At 35.9% G+C, this 18,485-nt stretch overlaps 1 protein-coding gene and 1 pseudogene across 2 annotated transcripts in view; both read right to left on the bottom strand.

Annotated features, from left to right (window-relative positions):
• On the bottom strand, positions 9,482-9,751 carry VN2R646P (vomeronasal 2 receptor 646 pseudogene; annotated as a pseudogene).
• The window catches only part of VN2R648 (vomeronasal 2 receptor 648), a 66,635-nt gene continuing 64,215 nt past the window's right edge, over positions 16,066-18,485 (bottom strand). Inside the window, exon 6 of one of the 2 annotated variants that reach the window (XM_056801018.1) lies at positions 16,066-17,583. In XM_056801018.1, the coding sequence (XP_056656996.1) occupies positions 16,679-17,583 (905 nt within the window). In that variant the 3' untranslated portion in view covers positions 16,066-16,678. 2 annotated transcript variants of the gene reach the window in all.

Here is an 18,485-nt window from a genome sequence, read left to right as displayed (position 1 = left end):
TTATTTTGTCTAGGGTAATTTTGAATGGGATTTCTCTTTCTAGTTCTTGCTGCTGAGCTGTGTTGGAATTATATAGAAAGGCTGATGACTTATGTGGGTTTATTTTGTATCCTGCAACTTTACTAAAGTTGTTGATTATTTCGATTAGCTTTTTGGTTGAATCTCTAGGATTCTTTAAGTAGACCATCATGTCATCTGCAAAGAGCGATAATTTGATCTCCTCCTTGCCTATTTTGATGCCTTCAATTTCTTTTTCTTCTCTAATTGCTACTGCTAGTGTTTCTAATACAATGTCAAATAATAGAGGTGATAATGGGCATCCTTGTTTCACTCCTGATCTTAATGGGAATGGATTTAGTTTATCCCCATTGCAGAACATATTATCTGATGGTTTTAGATATATACTGTTTATTATTTTTAGGAATGACCCTTCTATTCCTATGCTTTCTAGTGTTTTTAGTAGGAATGGGTGTTGTATTTTATCAAAGGCTTTTTCTGCATCTATTGAGATAATCATGTGGTTCTTGTTGGTTTGCTTGTTGATGTGGTCAATTATGTGGATAGTTTTCCTAATGTTGAACCAGCCCTGCATCCCTGGTATAAATCCTACTTGATCATGGTGGATGACCCTTCTAATCACTTGCTGGAGTCTTTTTACTAGTATCCTATTTAAGATTTTTGCATCTATATTCATTAGGGAGATTGGTCTATAATTTTCTTTCCCTGTTTTTGGCCTGCCTGGTTTTGGAATCAGTACCATGCTTGTGTCATAAAAGGAGTTTGGTAGAACTCCCTCTTTGCTTATTATGTCAAATAGTTTGTATAGTATTGGGATTAACTGTTCTCTGAATGTTTGATAGAATTCGCTGGTGAATCCATCAGGCCCTGGGGATTTTTTCTTAGGAAGTTCTTTGATGGCCTGTTGGATTTCTTTTTCTGATATGGGATTATTTAAGAAAACTATTTCTTCTTCTGTTAGTCTAGGCAATTTATATTTTTGTAAATATTCATCCATATCACCTAGGTTGGTATATTTATTGCCATATAGTTGGGCAAAGTAGTTTTTAATGATTGCCTTAATTTCCTCTTCATTGGAGGTGAGATCCCCCTTCTCATCCTTGATGCTGTTAATTTGCCTTTCTTCTTTCCTTTTTTTAATTAAATTAACCAGCACTTTGTCTATTTTGTCTTTTTTTTCAAAGTACCAACTTCTAGTCTTGTTTATTAGCTCAATAGTTCTGTCACTTTCTATTTCATTAATTTCTCCCTTAATTTTTAGGATCTCTAGTATGGTTTTCTTCTGGGGGGTTTTAATTTGTTCATTCTCAAGTTTTTTGATTTGCATTTCCAATTCCTTGGTCTCTGTCCTCCCTAATTTGTTAATATATGCACTCAGGGATATGAATTTTCCTCTAAGTACTGCCTTGGCTGCATCCCATAAGGTTTGTAAGGATGTTTCGCCATTGTCATTTTCTTCAACAAAATTGTTAATTGTTTCTATGATTTCTTCTCTAACTATCTGATTTTGAAGTATCATGTTATTTAATTTCCAATTAATTTTTGATTTGAGTCTCCATGTACCCTTGCCAATCAATATTTTAATTGCCTTGTGGTCTGAAAAGGCTGCAGTTAATATTTCTGCTTTTCTGCATTTGAGTGCCATGTTTCTATGACCTAGTGTATGATCTATTTTTGTGAATGTGCCATGTGGTGCTGAAAAGGTGTATTCTTTTTTGTCCCTATTTATTTTTCTCCATATGTCTATTAACTCTAATTTTTCTAAGATTACATTCACCTCTTTTACCTCTTTCTTGTTTATTTTTTTGTTTGATTTATCTAAATTTGATAGTGGTTGGTTCAAGTCTCCCACTAATATGGTTTTACTGTCTATTTCCTCCTTCAATTCTCCTAGTTTCTCTATTAAAAATTTGGATGCTATACCATTTGGTGTATACATGTTGATTAGTGATATTTCCTCATTGTCTATACTTCCTTTTAGCAGAATATATTTACCTTCCCTGTCCCTTTTGATCAGGTCTATTTGTACTTTGGCTTTGTCGGATATCATGATTGCAACTCCTGCCTTCTTTCTATCGGTTGAGGCCCAAAAGGTCTTACTCCAACCTTTAATTCTAACCTTGTGAGTGTCAACCCGTCTCAAAAGTGTTTCTTGAAGACAACATATGGTAGGGTTTTGGGTTCTAATCCAATCTGCTATTTGTCTACGTTTTATGGGTGAGTTCATCCCATTTACGTTCAAAGTTATGATTGTTATTTGTGGATTCGCTGGCATTTTGATATCTTCCCCTAGTTCTGACCTTTCTTCTTTAGCTTTCTCCTTTTGAACCAGTGATTTACTTTAGGTCAGTCCCCCTAGTCCCCTCCCTTGAGATGCTTCCCTTTCTATCCCCTCCCTTTTTATGCTCCCTTCCCCTCCCCCCTCTCCTTCCCTCCCTTTTTGTACTCCCTCCCCCCGCCCCCTCCTTGGGTTTCCTTTCTTTCTTGCCCTAATGGATAAGATAGAATTCAGGATCCCACTGGATCTAGATGTTCTTCCCTCTCAGATTTGATTTCACTGAGAGTAAGTTTTAAGTAATTCCACTTCACGCTCTCTTCCTCTCCTTCTCATATGAGAGTTCTTCCCCTCCCCTTCCCATGTGTATCTTTATATGGGAAAGTTTATTCTATTGATTCCCCCCTATTTCTTGAAGTTAATCTTAGTATTATCGCGGTTCCCCCCTCCCTTTTCCTTTCTTTGCCCCAACTTTCCCCAAATCTTCTTAATGCCCCAATCTTTCCCTATGCATGTTTCTTCTAACTACTCTTATGATGATACAATTTATGAGAGTTACACAAAATATTTTCCCCACATATTGATATATATATAATTTGATGTAAATGTAGTCCTTATAGAAGAGAGTTTGACTTAAAGAAAAAGATAAGATTTATCTCCTTTTCCCTTTCTTTCATATTTACCTTTTCATGTTTCTCTTGCTTTCTGTGCTTGGATATCGAACTTTCCACAGAGCTCTGGTCTTTTGTTAGCAAATGCTTGGAAATCTTCTATTTTGTTGAATGCCCATACTTTCCCCTGGAAGTATATAGTCAGTTTTGCTGGGTAGTTGATTCTTGGTTGGAGACCCAGCTCTCTTGCCTTTCTAAATATCGTGTTCCATGCTTTGCGGTCTCTTAGTGTGTTAGCCGCTAAGTCGTGTGTGATCCTTATGGGAGCCCCCTTATATCTGAAGCTCTTCTTCTTGGCTTCTTGCAGGATTTTCTCCTTTACTTGGAAGCTCTTGAATTTGGCAATTACATTCCTAGGGGTTCAGCTCAGCCCGCCCCAAGTACAGCTCTGATGGATTCTCCAGTGAAAGCGCCCTGAGATGTTTTTTCCTGGCAGTCCCCAGATCCCAAGGACCCTGGAGTGCCCCCCCCAGACAGAGATGCTCCCCACTCACTCGCTGTCCCGGTGAGCGCTCAGGTAGCTCACTCTGGTTTAGTGGGGGAGGTGGGGTGGGGGAAGGGCGGCTCAGTTCACTTTTCTGTGCAAGCTTTTCCTTCTTATTTTAGTGTGGAAATGTTCAAGCCCCACGTACCTTTGCCTCTGTGGGGTACTGGGGAGTCCTTCTGTTCCTCCAAAGGTGATTTTATGCTCCTTTGATGTAGTCTATTTCGTTCGGTGCCGGGGAGAGGAAGCGTGTGGCGTCTAGATTGCAGCCATGATTACCCGGAAGTAGCATATTGATTATTGATAGATGTATTTCCCTAAGCTACAAAGCTCCAACTAATACCCTGATCCTAATTCTTTACCGCAAGGGAAATCTTCATATCTGAATGAATTTAGATCTAACCTGACTTCCTAACTATCTGTAAATAATTTCTGTCTTACTAACCTATTCTAAAATTCTAAAAGCAAATCTTCAATTATAGAGTTTCTTAACTTAAAATAAAACTCCTGCAGCAACTTCTCCGCTATTGATCAAAACAAAAGTTCATTCTTCTGGCAGAGCACAGGAGGCTGTCAACAGTCTGTGAACTTGACAGTCTTCTGTCTGAGGAGACTGGTGCCACCTGCTGTCCGGTTCTCTATCTGCTGGAGAAAGAGTCAGAGTTTCTCATTGTAGCCATCCTCTCCTTAGGGGTTCTGGGAATTCTATTTATGTGATGTGAATGTTAGATTTTTCTCCACCCTGATTAGTCTTTAAAATGCTAGCAACCAGGAATGTCTACCCCCCTATTTAAGGATTAAGTGTTGAGGAAGATGGCCTATGACAGACATGTGCTAGTAAGTGACAAATAAGAAACAACCGACAGACCCCCGGGCTGTCCTCAGTCAAGCTTAAGCTACCATTGGTACATGTTAGATGCAGGAAATGATGTAAAGAACTGTCTATATATTTCATGTCACTTCCTCTCTCCGGCTCTCTCTTGCAAAGTTGTGACGCTCTCTCTCTGGCTTGTGTGGCTCGTGGCAGCGTGGTGGATGTTTTAGTGGTTTGGGGGTTGTAGCTTGCTGGTGAGGTGACTGGAGAAGCTCTGTAGCATGGGTTGGATGAGGCGTCTTCCCTGAGAATCCTGGGTGAGTGGTTAGGCTGATTCCTCCTTTCCTTAACCTGTTAAAGCATTATCCTTTTAGGAGGTCCATCATCTCAGAGTAGACCTTGTGGTTGGAAGCCAAGCTAGTTTTCATCTTCTAAGGAGGCCTTGTGACTGAGTTCTCTGAACTTCCCTTGGCTTAGGCTACGTTGGAGAAATATTATACCCTTTTCTCTCTCTTCTTCTTCTTAATTTCTTCCCTCTATTGTAATTAAACCACCATAAAAATCCCAAACTGATTTCAGTATTTTATTGGGATTGAATTAATCCCTAGCAACCACTAGTATAATATATTCAGTCAATAACCCCTACTTTTACCCCTTACACTGACCTACACAAAATTCTTTTCTCCCTTAACAGCTGCCAGTAGAATTTATAGCTCTCTCTATGCTAAAATCTTACTTCTGACTAAAATCTATTCTTAATTAAACAGATTAGCCAATTAACTCATACCATAGAAAAAAGATTCTGGTGCCAAAGAAGAGGAAGGCACAAATTCAGAAGGGGATGAAAACAGGTACATGCAAACCTCACAATTTGAAAGAACTTAATCAGATGTCAAAAATATAATAGGGGAGGTAGAGGAAAAAAGAATAAGCAAAATTAAAGAGATTAGAGAAGAAAAATACTCCTTCAAAAGTATCAAGTAAAAAAGAAATTAAAAATCCGGTGAAGAACAGAGTATCTTAAAAACTATGACTGGTCAGATGATAAATGTAGTTTGAAAGCTTATGGAAGAAAATAATTCCTTCAAAATTAAAAAAAAAATAGAATTAGGCAAGTAGAAGCTAACGAATTCATGACACATGAAGAAACAATAAAATAAAAACAAAAAAATGAAAAATAGAATAATACATGAAATATCTCATTGAAAAAAGTGATCTGGAAAATAGATCAAGGAGAGTGTTATGAGTATCTGTTAATTAAGTAAGCGAAAAATGATTATTGATAGGTTAGGTAATACATGATTGGAGAGATGAGTTTGAATGAACTGGATTTCTTTAAGACAGAGCATAATCTCAAAGAGATATGATGGGAAGAGAATGATCCCAAGGAGCCATTGGAAAGGCAATGGACCAAGAATTCACTCTTTGGACTTTCCTCACTAAGGAAGGTGGTTCAAGGAGGCTGCTCTATGAGTTGAAAAACATCTGTTTGGTTTTTCTTGAAACATCTTAGCAGATAGGAGTGGTGCTGCAATTCCTTCATGATCACCAACAGGTGGAAGTAAAGTATTGTAGTTGAGTGAAAGTGTCTGTGGAAAAATACTGACAGCCTGTCCTGTGTTATATCTGAGTTGAGAGAAGAAATCCAGTTTATTCTATTTTGTTTATAAAATTATATTTTAGTTTTAGGATAGAAAGATGGATATTTGGGGAATTAAATTAGATAGTGTAGAATAAGAAAGATCACTCTCAGTGATCTTCCCTTGTGGGAAAGATTGGTTTGGAGATTCATTTAGAATTTATTAGTTATAGGAAATATTTTCTTATCAATACCTATTTTTCCTTTTAATTTCCCTTTTATACAACCTTTTAATATTCATAATAAATACGGTTTTATATAACTTACCTGAACAGGAGTTTTTTTTTAACTGCTTGAGCAGCCACTTTTCCTCAACTAAAAAACCCAAAGTCAACTCAAGAGACTATCCATATCACTATCATCTATTGGTAATACCAAAACCAATAATTAATAAGAGTCAATACCCCTTATAACAAGAGACAATTTTAATAATCAATGGGCTATCTCAATGCAATGATAAAAAATAAAAGTCATCATATTAAAAGATTATATTTTATTAATATATTATATACACATATATTATATACATATATATATATAAATTGTTTTAAAAGAAAATTTCACCTATGTTTTTTAGCATTGTGATGAAATGGAATTTAAAAGAATCCAGCAATCAGCTCCTGATATAAATCCCTCCATGACATCTTTCAGGAATGCCAACATCAAATTCCAGAGTTCTCATGTCAAAGGAAAAATAGTGCAATTAGAAAAAGAGAATTCAAATATAATAGAGTCACAATTGGGATTACTCAAGATTTAGCAGTTTCCACATTAAAGATCAGAAGTCTTGGAATATGATATTCTGGAAAGCAAAAGAACTAGGTTTTCAACCAAGAATCATTGACTCAGAAAAATTCAGTATATTCTATCAAAGGAAAATGATCATTCAATAAAACAAAAGATTTTTAAACATTCCTAACTATACTATAAAGCAGTGATCATCAAAATAATTTGGTATGGGCTAAAAGACAGAAAGAGGGATCAGTGGAACAGACTTGGTATAAGTGACCTCAGCAAGACAGTCTATGACAAGCCCAAAGATCCCAGCTTTCAGGACCAAAACCCACTATTTCATAAAAACTGCTAGGAAAATTGGAAGACAGAATGGGAGAGATTAGGTTTGGATTAACACCTCATACCCTACACCAAGATGAAGTCAGAAAGGCTGAATGACTTGAATATAAAGAAGGAAACTATAAGCAAATTTGGTGAACACAGAATATTATACATGTCAGATCTTTGGGAAAGGAAAGATTTTAAAACCAAGCAAGAGCTAGAAAAAATGTAAAAACCATAATTTTGATAACATCAAATTAAAAAGGTTTTGTACAAACAAAACAAATGCAAACAAAATTAGAAGGGAAGCAACAAGTTGGGAAACAATCTTCATAACAAAAACCTCTGACAAAGGTCTAATTACTCAAATTTACAAAAAGCTAACCAATTGTACAAAAAAAATCAAGCCATTCTCCAGTTGATAGATGAGCAAGGGACATGAATAGGCAATTTTCAGTTAATGAAATCAAAACTATTAATAAGTACATGAAAAAGTGTTCTAAATCTCTTATAATCAGAGAAATGCAAATCAAAACAACTCTGAGGTATCATCTCACACCTAAGCACACTGGCTAAGATGACAGCAAAGGAAAGTCGTGAATGCTGGAGGGGATGTGGCAAAGTCAGGAAATTAATGCATTGCTGATGGAGCTGTGAATTGATCCAACCATTCTAGAGGGCAATTTGGACTTTTTCCAAAGGGTGCTAAAAGACAGTCTGCCCTTTGATCCTACCATAGCACTGCTGGGTTTCTACACCAAGGAGATGATAATGAAAAAGATATGCACAAAAATATTCATAGCTGTGCTCTTTGTGGTGGCAAAAAAAATGGAAAATGAGGGGATGCCCTTCAATTGGGGAATGGCTAAACACATTGTGGTATATGTTGGTGATGGAATACTATTGTGCTAAAAGGAATAATGAACTGGAGGAATTTCATGCAAACTGGAATGACCTCCAGGAATTGATGCAGAGCCAAAGGAGCAGAGCCAGAACATTGTACATAGATACTGATACACTGTAGTACAATTAAATGTAATGGACTTCTCCATCAACGACAATGCAGTGATCCTGAACAACTTGGAGGAATCTATGAGAAAAAAACATTATCCACATTCAGTCAAAACTGTGGAAGTAGAAACACAGAAGAAAAACAACTGCTCGAAGACAGATGGGGGGTGAGGGGATTGGCTGGGGATGTAGACTCTAAAGGAACACCCTAAAGCAAACACTAACAATATGGAAATAGGTTCTGATCAAGGACACAGGTGATACCCAATGAAATTGTGCGTGGGCTGCTGGAAGTGTGGGGGAAGTGGAGGGGCGGAAATAATGTGATTCTTGTAATCAAGGAATAATGTTCTGAATTGATTATATACATTATTTTTTTAAAAAGATTTTTAAGCATTTGTGATGAAAACACTAGACCTAACAGTTCTCTAAAGAAACTTAAAAAATATAAACAAGAAAGACAAAATTTAGAGATTCAAGATGGTCAACAGTAGTTGTTTTTTCTCTTCCTATGTGGAAAAAATATTCTTATCTTAAACTTTCTATCTTTATGAGGGAAGTAAGGAGGAATATACATAGATTGATGTTGCAGGAGAAGGTGGATTAGAATGGCATTGTATTCAAAGAAATCAAGGGGTGAAAAAGAAGATTGCATTGACAAAAAACGGAAGGAAGATACAGAAGAGGATAAATTATCTCACTTAAAGGGGCATGCAAACAGCTGGAGTCAGAATCCAGTTCCAAGCATACTATTTTCCCCTTTAGTTTATTGATGTTTTTATTTGGGGATTTTGGTTTAATATAAGTATTTTCTTACAACAGTGACCAATATGGAAGGATATTTTGCCGAATAATACAGGTATGTCTCAGCTCAAATTGATTACCACCTCTGAGAGGGGAGAGGCAAGGAAGGGAGGGAGAAAATGTCAGACTTATGTCAGAAATCATATGCTGAAAATTGTTATTAAATATAATAGGGGAAATAAATTATGTAAAAAAATAAACTAAATAAAATGTAAAAGCCATTTCGAGTTGATCTTCTTTCTGAAAAATAGGAAGCCAGATGAGTTTGTTTCAGTTTTAGCTCACCAAAGTTGAAACTAATGAACTATGACTGTTCTATGATATGAAAGGCGTAGCTGAACATATGGGAAATGCCTTTGAATGAGGAGTGGATACAGTTAAATGGGAAAAATGGCAGGAACAATTTCAGCCTTAAGACTTACAACAGTCCTTTTCTTAATATTTTGGAAAATACAATAAATTAATCATGAATAAACCAGAGACAGGCACTTTGTCAGCCCAGGACAGCATTAAATATAGAAAAATGGCTCTGTCCAATTCTTAGAGCCCATAGAGATATTCAAGGATATCACAGCAACAAAAGAGATGGGCCCATGCTTGCTGCCCACCAGGGTGAAATGGGTGAATAAATAGTATCATTTCAAAAACATTTCAAATGGAGAAAGTTTCTAAAACTCTTGGCTTCAGACTCTCCTAAGTATATTATCTTTAAAATATCCCTAAATAAAGCTTTAATAGAGAACAAAATGGAAAAAGCCTCCATGTCCACCAGGGCCTTCCTCTTGGTGCTCTGCTATATGGGTGGGAAGGAAACACAGACACTACAGAACACCAGCATGCTGTAGGCACGTGGATTCATTGAAAGTTTCTGCCAGATTCCCTCCCAGAAAAACTACCATAAAGCTAACCAAGGCCAGGAAGCCCATGTAGCCAGGACCCAGTAGAAGGTGAGGAAGCCTTCATTACACCAAATGACAATGAAGTCAGCATCAGAGTATATACCGTTTTTATTTTTTTTAATTAATTAATTTAGTCAGTTTAGAACATTATTCCTTGGTTACAAGAATCACATTTTTCCCTCCCTCCCCTTCTCCCACACTTCCCGCAGCTGATCCACAATTTCATTGGATATCCCCTGTGTCCTTGATCAGAACCTATTTCCATGTTGTTGGTGTTTGCTTTAGGATGTTCATTTAGAGTCTACATCCCCAGCCATTTCCCCTAGACCCATGCCTTTGAGCAGTTGTTTTTCTTCTGTGTTTCTACTTCTACAATTTTGACTCTGAATGTGGATAATATTTTTTCTCATAGATTCCTCCAAGTTGTTCAGGATCACTGCATTGTCGTTGATGGAGAAGTCCATTACATTCGATTGTACCACAGTGAATTCGTCTCTGTGTACAATGTTCTGGCTCTGCTCCTGTGGCTCTGCATCAATTCCTGGAGGTCATTCCAGTTTGCATGAAATTCCTCCAGTTCATTATTCCTTTGAGCACAATAGTATTCCATCACCAACATATAACACAATTTGTTCAGCCATTCCCCAATTAAAGGGCATCCACATATTTTCCAATTTTTTGCCACCACAAAGCATGGCTATCAATAATTTTGTACAAGTATTTTCCCCTAATATGTTTTTGTGGTACAAACCCAGCAGTGCTATGGATGGGTCAAAGGGCAGGCAGTCTTTTTGCATCCTTTGGCTATCATTCCAAATTGCCCTCCAGAATGGTTGGATCAATTCACAACTCCATCAGAAATGCATTAATGTCCTGACTTTGCTACATCCCCTCCAGCATTCATTATTTTTCATTGCTGTCAAGTTAGCCAGTCTGCTATATGTGAGGTGATACCTCATAGTTGTTTTGATTTGTATCTCTCTATTATAACAGATTTAGAGCACTTTTTCATGTGCTTATTAATAGTTTTGATTTCATTAACTGAAAATTGCCTATTCATGTCCCTTGCCCATTTATCATTTGAAGAATGGCTTGATTTTTTGTGCAATTGGTTTAGCTCTTTATAAATTTGAGAACTTAGATCTTTTTCAGAGGTTTATGTTATGAAGATTATTTCCCAACTTGTTGATTCCTTTCTAATTTTGGTTGCATTGGTTTTGTTTGTACAAAAACTTTTTAATTTGATGTAATCAAAAGTATTGATTTTGCATTTTGTGATTTTTTTCCAGCTCTTGCTTGGTTTTAAAGTCTTTCCTTTCCCAAAGATCTGACATGTATACTATTCTGTGTTCACCTAATTTGCTTATAGTTTCCTTTTTTATATTCATGTCATTCAACCATTCTGAGTTTATCTTGGTGTAGGGTATAAGATTTTGATCCAAACCTAATCTCTCCCATTTTGTCTTCCAATTTTCCCAGTAGTTTTTATGAAATAGTGGATTTTGGCCCCAAAAGCTGGCATCATTGGGCTTGTCATAGACTGTTGTGCTGTGGTCACTTATCCAAAGTCTATTCCACTGATCTTCCATTCTGTCTCTTAGCCAATACATAATTATTTTGATGACCACTGATTGATAGTATAGTTTGAGATCTGAGACTGCAAGGCCTCTTTCCTTCACATATTTTTTTCAGGATTTCCTTGGATATCTTTCATCTTTTATTCTTCCAAATAAACTTTGTTTTGTTTTGTTTTTCTAATTCAGTAAAAAAGCCTTTTGGTATTTCAATGGGTATATCACTAAATAAGTAAATTAATTTGGGTAGAAATGTCATTCGTATTATTTTAGCTCAACCTACCCATAAGCAATCAATGTTTTTCCAATTGTTTAGATCTCCTTTTAATTGTGTGGAGAGTGTTTTGTAGTTGTGTTCATATAGTTCCTGCATTTCTCTTGGCATATAGATTTGTAAGTATTTTATATTTTCTAGGGATTTTAAATGAAATTTCTCTTTCTAATTCTTGCTGCTGAGATGTGTTGGAAATACATACATAAATTTTGATGATTTGTGTAGGTTTATTTTGTATCCTGGAACTTTACTAAAGTTGTTGATTATAGCTTTTTAGGTGATTCTCTAGGATTCGTTAAGAAGACCATCATATTACCTGCAAAGAGTGAGAACGTGGTCTCCTCATTGCTTATTTTAATGCTTTCAATTTCCTTTTCTTCTCTAATTGCTACTGCTAGTGTTTCTAGTACAATGTTAAATAATAGAAGTGACAATGGGCATCCTTGTTTCAATCCTGATCATATTGGGAAGGCTTATAGTTAATCCTCATTGCAGATAATGTTTGCTGATGGGTTTAGATCTATACTGTTCACTATTTTTATGACAGTCCCTTCTATTCCTATACTTTCTAGTGTTTTCAAAAGGAATAAGTGTTGTATTTTGTCAAAAGTTTTTCTGCATCTATTGAGATAATCATGTGATTTTTCTTAGTTTGCTTGTTGATATGTTCAATTATATGGATGATCTTCTTATTATTGAACCATCCTTACATTCCTTGTATAAATCCTACTGGATCATAATGAATAACCCTCATGGTCACTTGCTGAAGTCTTTTGGTTAGTCTTCTATTTAAGATTTTTGCGTCTATATTCATTAAGGAGATTGGCCTATAGTTTCTGTCTCTGTTTTTCACCTGCCTGGCTTTTAAATTAAAGGAATTTGATAGAACTCCTTCTTTGCTTATTGCTTATTATGTCAAATAGTTTGTATATTATTGGGATTAATTTTTCTTTGAATGTTTGATATAATCCACTTGTGAATATATCTGGTCCTGGGAATTTTTTTCTTCTTTGATGGCTTGTTCAATTTATTTTCTGATATGGGATTATTTAAGAATTTTATTTCTTCTTCTGTTAATCTAGGCAATTTACATTTTTGTAAATATTCATTCATATCACTTAGATTGCCATATTTATTGGCATATAATTGGGCATAATAGTTTTTAATGATTGCCTTAATTTCCTCTTCATTTGAGGTGAGGTCTCTCTTTTCATCTATGATGCTGTTAATTTGCTTTTCTTCTTTCCTTTCTTAAATTAGATTGACCAGTACTTTGTCAATTTTATTTATTTTTTCAAAATACCAGCTTCTAGTCTTATTTATTAAATCAATAGTGCAAATGGTCTGCCTGCTCTGAGCTTCTCCTCTTGCTGCCTCTACTCCGCAATTGTTCTAAACCCTGAGACTGGCACAGCTTTGCCAACAAGGTTCTCCCTCCAGCCTAGTGTCCTTGCCCACCCAGAGATTCCAGCCCCCACTGCAGGCTCAGCACTGTAGGTGGGGGAGGGGTCCTAGGATCTTCCTTCTTCCTTCTCCTTAAACCTGCATGTTCTGGAGTTCAGTTTTTGGGGGGTGTACCTTTTAAGTTGGGTCCAGGAGCAGGGATCTCTAGCTCTGTCTTATGTGAAAATTGGATTTAGCTCTCTCCTGATTGTAACAATGAAGATACTTAGCTCTTCCTTGATTGTGAAGATTAAATTGTAATCCCCTGATTGTAACAATGAAGGTACTTAGCTTTTCCTTTATTGGGAAGATTGGATTGTAATCCACCATCTATTTTTTTTTATTTTAATCTGCAAAAAGGTGGCAACTCGGTATTTTAAGTAGATCTACCCATTTTAACTACAAAAAGGTGTTAAGTAACTTCAAAAGGTGAAAGAACCAGAAAGGTGTTAAGTAACCCAAAAGGTATGATCTAACCAAAGAAGGTGTGAATTAAAGAGTGGACAGTCCTAAAGAAAAGTGTCTGCTGTGATTTGTAGACATGAAGTTTAGGGAAGGTGACACAAGAGAAAAAGGTCTTTTAAAAAGATGGCAAAAGGCCAGAATAAAAGATATATTCAATACAAGGAGATCAAAGAGCTCTTTGGCTTGGAGGAGAGACTGGAAGACAGACACTTGAGGAGTGACCAGAAGACAGACACCCAGACTTCTTTCCATTTAGATGGTCACCATTGGTGAGTGAAAAGCTGATTTAGTGACCCTGCCTTTCTCGGAGGGCTAAACCTCCGAGAAAAGGCCCATCAATTTGAGACTTTTTCCCCCTAATTGGGGCTTAGACATTCTAACTGATATCAGAAGAAGTCAGAGATCTCTACCTCTTTCTCTTTTTCTCTCTCTCTTCTTTTCTCTCTTCCTTAATATCTTCCCTCTATTGTAAACACACTACCATGAATTCCATTTAAATTGGTAATCCATTTTGGAATTTAGAAATTAAATCCCTGGTGACCACATAATTAATATATTTCAGTCTCAACCACAAAGTAAATTTAACACTCATTGTTAGATTTGGTTTTCAATCCACTGGAAGCACTACGTTTTTGATTGGTGAGGAAGAGTTTATAGAGGTCTGAATTTTTGCTGCCTCTAAGCCTCCATCTTGACTCCAACTCTCTGATAAATCTCATTTTTCATAAATCTGCCTGCTATGTTACTAGTGGGTTCATAGGGCCATCCTCCCAGAGGCAATTGGGACATAATCCAGAAGAGAAAAGTACATCACACAACAATTGTCATGTTTTAATTGGGGACCATTTTACTCTCATTGACAATAGGCCAATGTCAAGATTAAATAATTTATTTGAAATAAACATTCATCAAGTCCTAATTTTGAGTCAAGTATTTTTTGGAACTAAAGAAAAGACTTAAAACACTCCAATAAATTGATGATTTCACTGTGGGTTTTTCCTCCATAGACTGTGATCAAAATCTGGATATATCTGCCCTTTCTGGGAGACTCTGGTTTTTGTCTTTTCGTTAACTTCCCAAGTTAAGAACATCTCAGGTCTTCCACATAACCTACAGTTTTACCCAAAATTATAAGGTTCCCATGGAGCATATTAATACTTCATTTCTTACCAATACTTATTGCTACTCTTACTATATGACCCATTCTCCTTATATTTTACCCATGCAGTTATGGAATGATGCTCTTTGTCCTTATTTTCCTCTAAAAAGCTGTCATTCTAACCCAATCCTATCAGGAAATACCTATTAAAAGGATTTATTTTTAATAATATTACCCTTTTGATTAACAAGTTCAAATTTATTTGTTTTGTTAATAAGTCATATCAACTCATTTCGTGACCCTCTCTGAATTAGCTTCTTGCGACCAATTTAATTCCAAGTCCAGAATTTAGCTACTAGCAAATTAGAGCACAGTCTACCATTTTATTCACAGAGTCTAGCTCTGTACTTTCCATGAAATCGTTGATTAATACATAATCCTTGACTTCTTGCTCTAAAGAGTAAAATTTGGGGAGGACAAAATGACTTGACCTCCATCTAAATAGATGTTGGCAAAATATTAGTATGTAGCTTCAAATTAGGGAAATCTTGGCTCCTACTCCTTCATTTTTAAAGAATGCCAACAATTTTTGATATCTCTTTTTCCAAGTTACAAACTTCACTGATACATATATGGTGTTCTTCTTGGTCTTCAGAACTATTTTGGTTCCTTGTTCTCAACTCTCTTTGTCACAGGGTAGGAAAAAGTGTATGTGTTTAACTCAGAAACAGAGCAACTTAAATTTTTCCCAGACTTATGGGTCTTAAAAATTTTCTCTCCTAGAACATGGGGACCTGGAATAAGAGAATTAAGGAGTACAATAAGGAAATATGTGATGTCCTCCACTTACCCAGGAAGTAAGGAAAAATCTTTCACCTTAGATTCATCCCCTGCCAAAGAAATTGCAAAGGCTGAAATCCAAAATAGAGAGTCTAAGTTTGAAGCTGCCAAAAGGTTCATAGACATGTGGTATACTTGTGATTGTACTGTGAGGTGGTTTTCAGGTCAGTTGCTTTTCTAATGATAAATATGACATTTCCTTATATTTTTCATTGTTATTTTATTTTTTCTTGATTATTCATGGAGTCATTAGCAGCAACTTGTCCAAACCTTATTTTAAAAGAATAATATTCTTCAGTGCTCTTATATACCTTTTTGTCATTTCACCAATTCTAGTTTTTAAGTTCTTTTCTACAGTGAATTTTTATACTCCTTTTCCTTTTGATTATAATAGATGCATCTTTTTAATCACTTCTCATGTAACAACAGTTTTATGTTTCTTGTCATTTCAAAGGGTGATGGAAGAAATGTAAAACAGTAGAGAATTTGGAATTTGAGATTTTAAAACTAATAAAATAAGCCTTCTGAAATTGAATTGCAAGACATATACAGAAAAAATATTTTTAAATGAAGGAAAAAAACTGAATAAGTTCTGATGCATGATTATTTTCTCACTTTTATTATGTCTTATGGCAATCAACTACTGTTACATTCAAAGTATCATTCATGAAACAACAGGAAGAGAACAATTAGGCTTTGGCAAAAGATTGTCCATAACGGATTATCATTATATGATAAAATAATTTATAGAAAGGAATCAAAGGCATAATAGCTTACTGTAGCTTGTTATACATGCAAAATCATCCTATTCAGTTGGGTCTTCATAATTCTTCAACAAATCATCTCTCCCATATTTACAATTCATCAAACAATAACCAATAAATGTAATGACTGGTATGACCCAGATAAACATATTGGGGAAAGAATAGATGTCCAGCTTTGCAAATCTTTTTAAATCAGAATCCTGGATAGGCTTATGCATATAGAGAAATGTGATATAAACTCAACCAAGAATTAGAAATCAAGCCTTCATATTTTTAAATCCGTTAATTATTCCATAATTATATTTATCATCCCTATTGTAGGTGTCTACTCCATATAATGTATTTCTATATAACTACTTTTAATTCTTCCTCTATTAAAAAATCAGGCAACATGACTCCATTCAAAATATTACTTGATTCCAATGAGAAAGAAAGAAATAACAACAGAAAATAAAAGGTATACAAGCTAGGCTATTTTTTAAGACTCTAGGAAGTTAAGAGCTGAATCTCTATGATTGGTGAGGAAGAGATTGAGATCACATTGCTCCTCAGAGACTAACTTTGTTTTTCAGTATCTCCAGAGTATTTCTGTCTGACCTCAGAAGGATCACATAGCATTTGGGAGCAAAGAAACAAGTGAGAATCCCAGCACTAGAGAGTAAGATGGACAAGACCTCCATGGCCACCATGGCCTTCCCTTTGGTGCTCTGATATGTGGGCAGGAAGGAAATCCAGACGCTGCAGAAAACTAACATGGCGAAAGTCAAATACTTGGCTTCATTGAAAGTGTCTGGCAGTTTCCTTGCCAGAAAGGCCATCATGAAGCTAACCAAGGCCAGGAAGCCCATGTAGCCTAGAACAGAGTAGAAGAAAAAGAGCGATCCCTCATTGCACTGAATGACAATGAGGGAAGCCTCGGAGTGTATATCCCTCTCAAGGAATGGGGTATGTGTTCCAAGCCAGATGCCACAGAGACACATTTGGATAAGAGTACAGATACAAATGAGAAAATAAGATGTTGTGGAGCCCAGCCACTTGCGGAGCCCACTCCCTGGCTTGGTGGCCGCAAAGGCCAGAACCACAGTTAGAGTTTTGGCCAAGATAGAAGCAATGGCCAAGGTGAACACTACTGCAAATGAGATTTGTCTCAGCAGGCAGGTGGCTTGAGTGGGAAGACCAATGAAGAGCAAGGAACAGAGGAAACAAAGGGTGAGGGAAATGAGAAGAGTGTAGCTGAGACTGCGGTTATTGGCTTTGACTATGGGGGTGTCTCTGTGCTTCACAAAGACTCCAAGGACTAGAGCAGTGAGCAGGGAGAAGCAGAGAGCTGCAGAAGCCAGAGCCATTCCCAGAGGTTCTTCATAAGCCAGGTAAGTTATTGTCTTGGGGAGGCATCTATCTCTCTCCTTGCTTGGATGCTGATCTTCAGGGCATTGCAGACACTTCTGTGCATCTACGAATAAAACAAAAATGAATCTCTCGTTATATATAGTTTTATTTCTCCAGTAAATCACAATTTTAGTCATTCTACATGAAGCTCCATCTTTTCTTCCTACTACTCCTCCGGCAGGACAAGAATTTTAGAGGCTCAATAAGATATACCCATATTTCAGTATCTCCACATCTTTACATATGGATAAAATAATGTATTAAATTATTGCTTTACTATCATTTCCTTAATAGAAAAAAATTAAAGTGTCTCTAATCCATTTAAAAATCAAACCTTCTACAATGAGGCCTAAATTGATAAATAACCAATTTACATATAATCATCTATGTTCAAAATAGAAATGAGAAAATGAAATATTTTATTATCATTTTTCATAGATAGACCGCATATCATTGAATAAATGAGATGAAAAAGGGTTTTTATTAGATTATGACTATTTTAATATTTTATTTTATATAAGTTTTATACAAGTTATATTTTATGTAACTTCAAGTCTTCTGAGTCATTTTGGGCACATGATTATGGTGATGTAAATATTCTTCAATTAAAGTGACTACTGTTAGTTTTGTAAAAGATCTTGACTTTCTCATCAGAACCTAGATTTTGCATCTGTGACGACTTCCTAGATTCAAGTTTAGTAAAAATAAATTTCTACCCTGATATCTATATGGTTTCCATGCATCTGGGTGGTATTTCTATTGTATACATATTAATTACTATAGCACCCATGACTATTCCCCATACTAGGTGGATATCTTGACTATGTACATAAATATTCAAGTCTTTTTTTTCATTTTTGGCTCAACTATTAAAAAATGGTATGATCATGAACTTTGTTATTTATTTAATCTCATGTGATTAGGCTAGAAAGTGAAATATAAAGACATAAGTGAAAGCTTATTTAA

The sequence above is a fragment of the Monodelphis domestica genome, chromosome 6, assembly GCF_027887165.1.
Source record: "Monodelphis domestica isolate mMonDom1 chromosome 6, mMonDom1.pri, whole genome shotgun sequence".
Taxonomy (NCBI): Eukaryota; Metazoa; Chordata; class Mammalia; order Didelphimorphia; family Didelphidae; genus Monodelphis; species Monodelphis domestica.
Note: the sequence above shows the minus strand (reverse complement) of the source record. Positions and strands in the feature narration are given on the sequence as shown.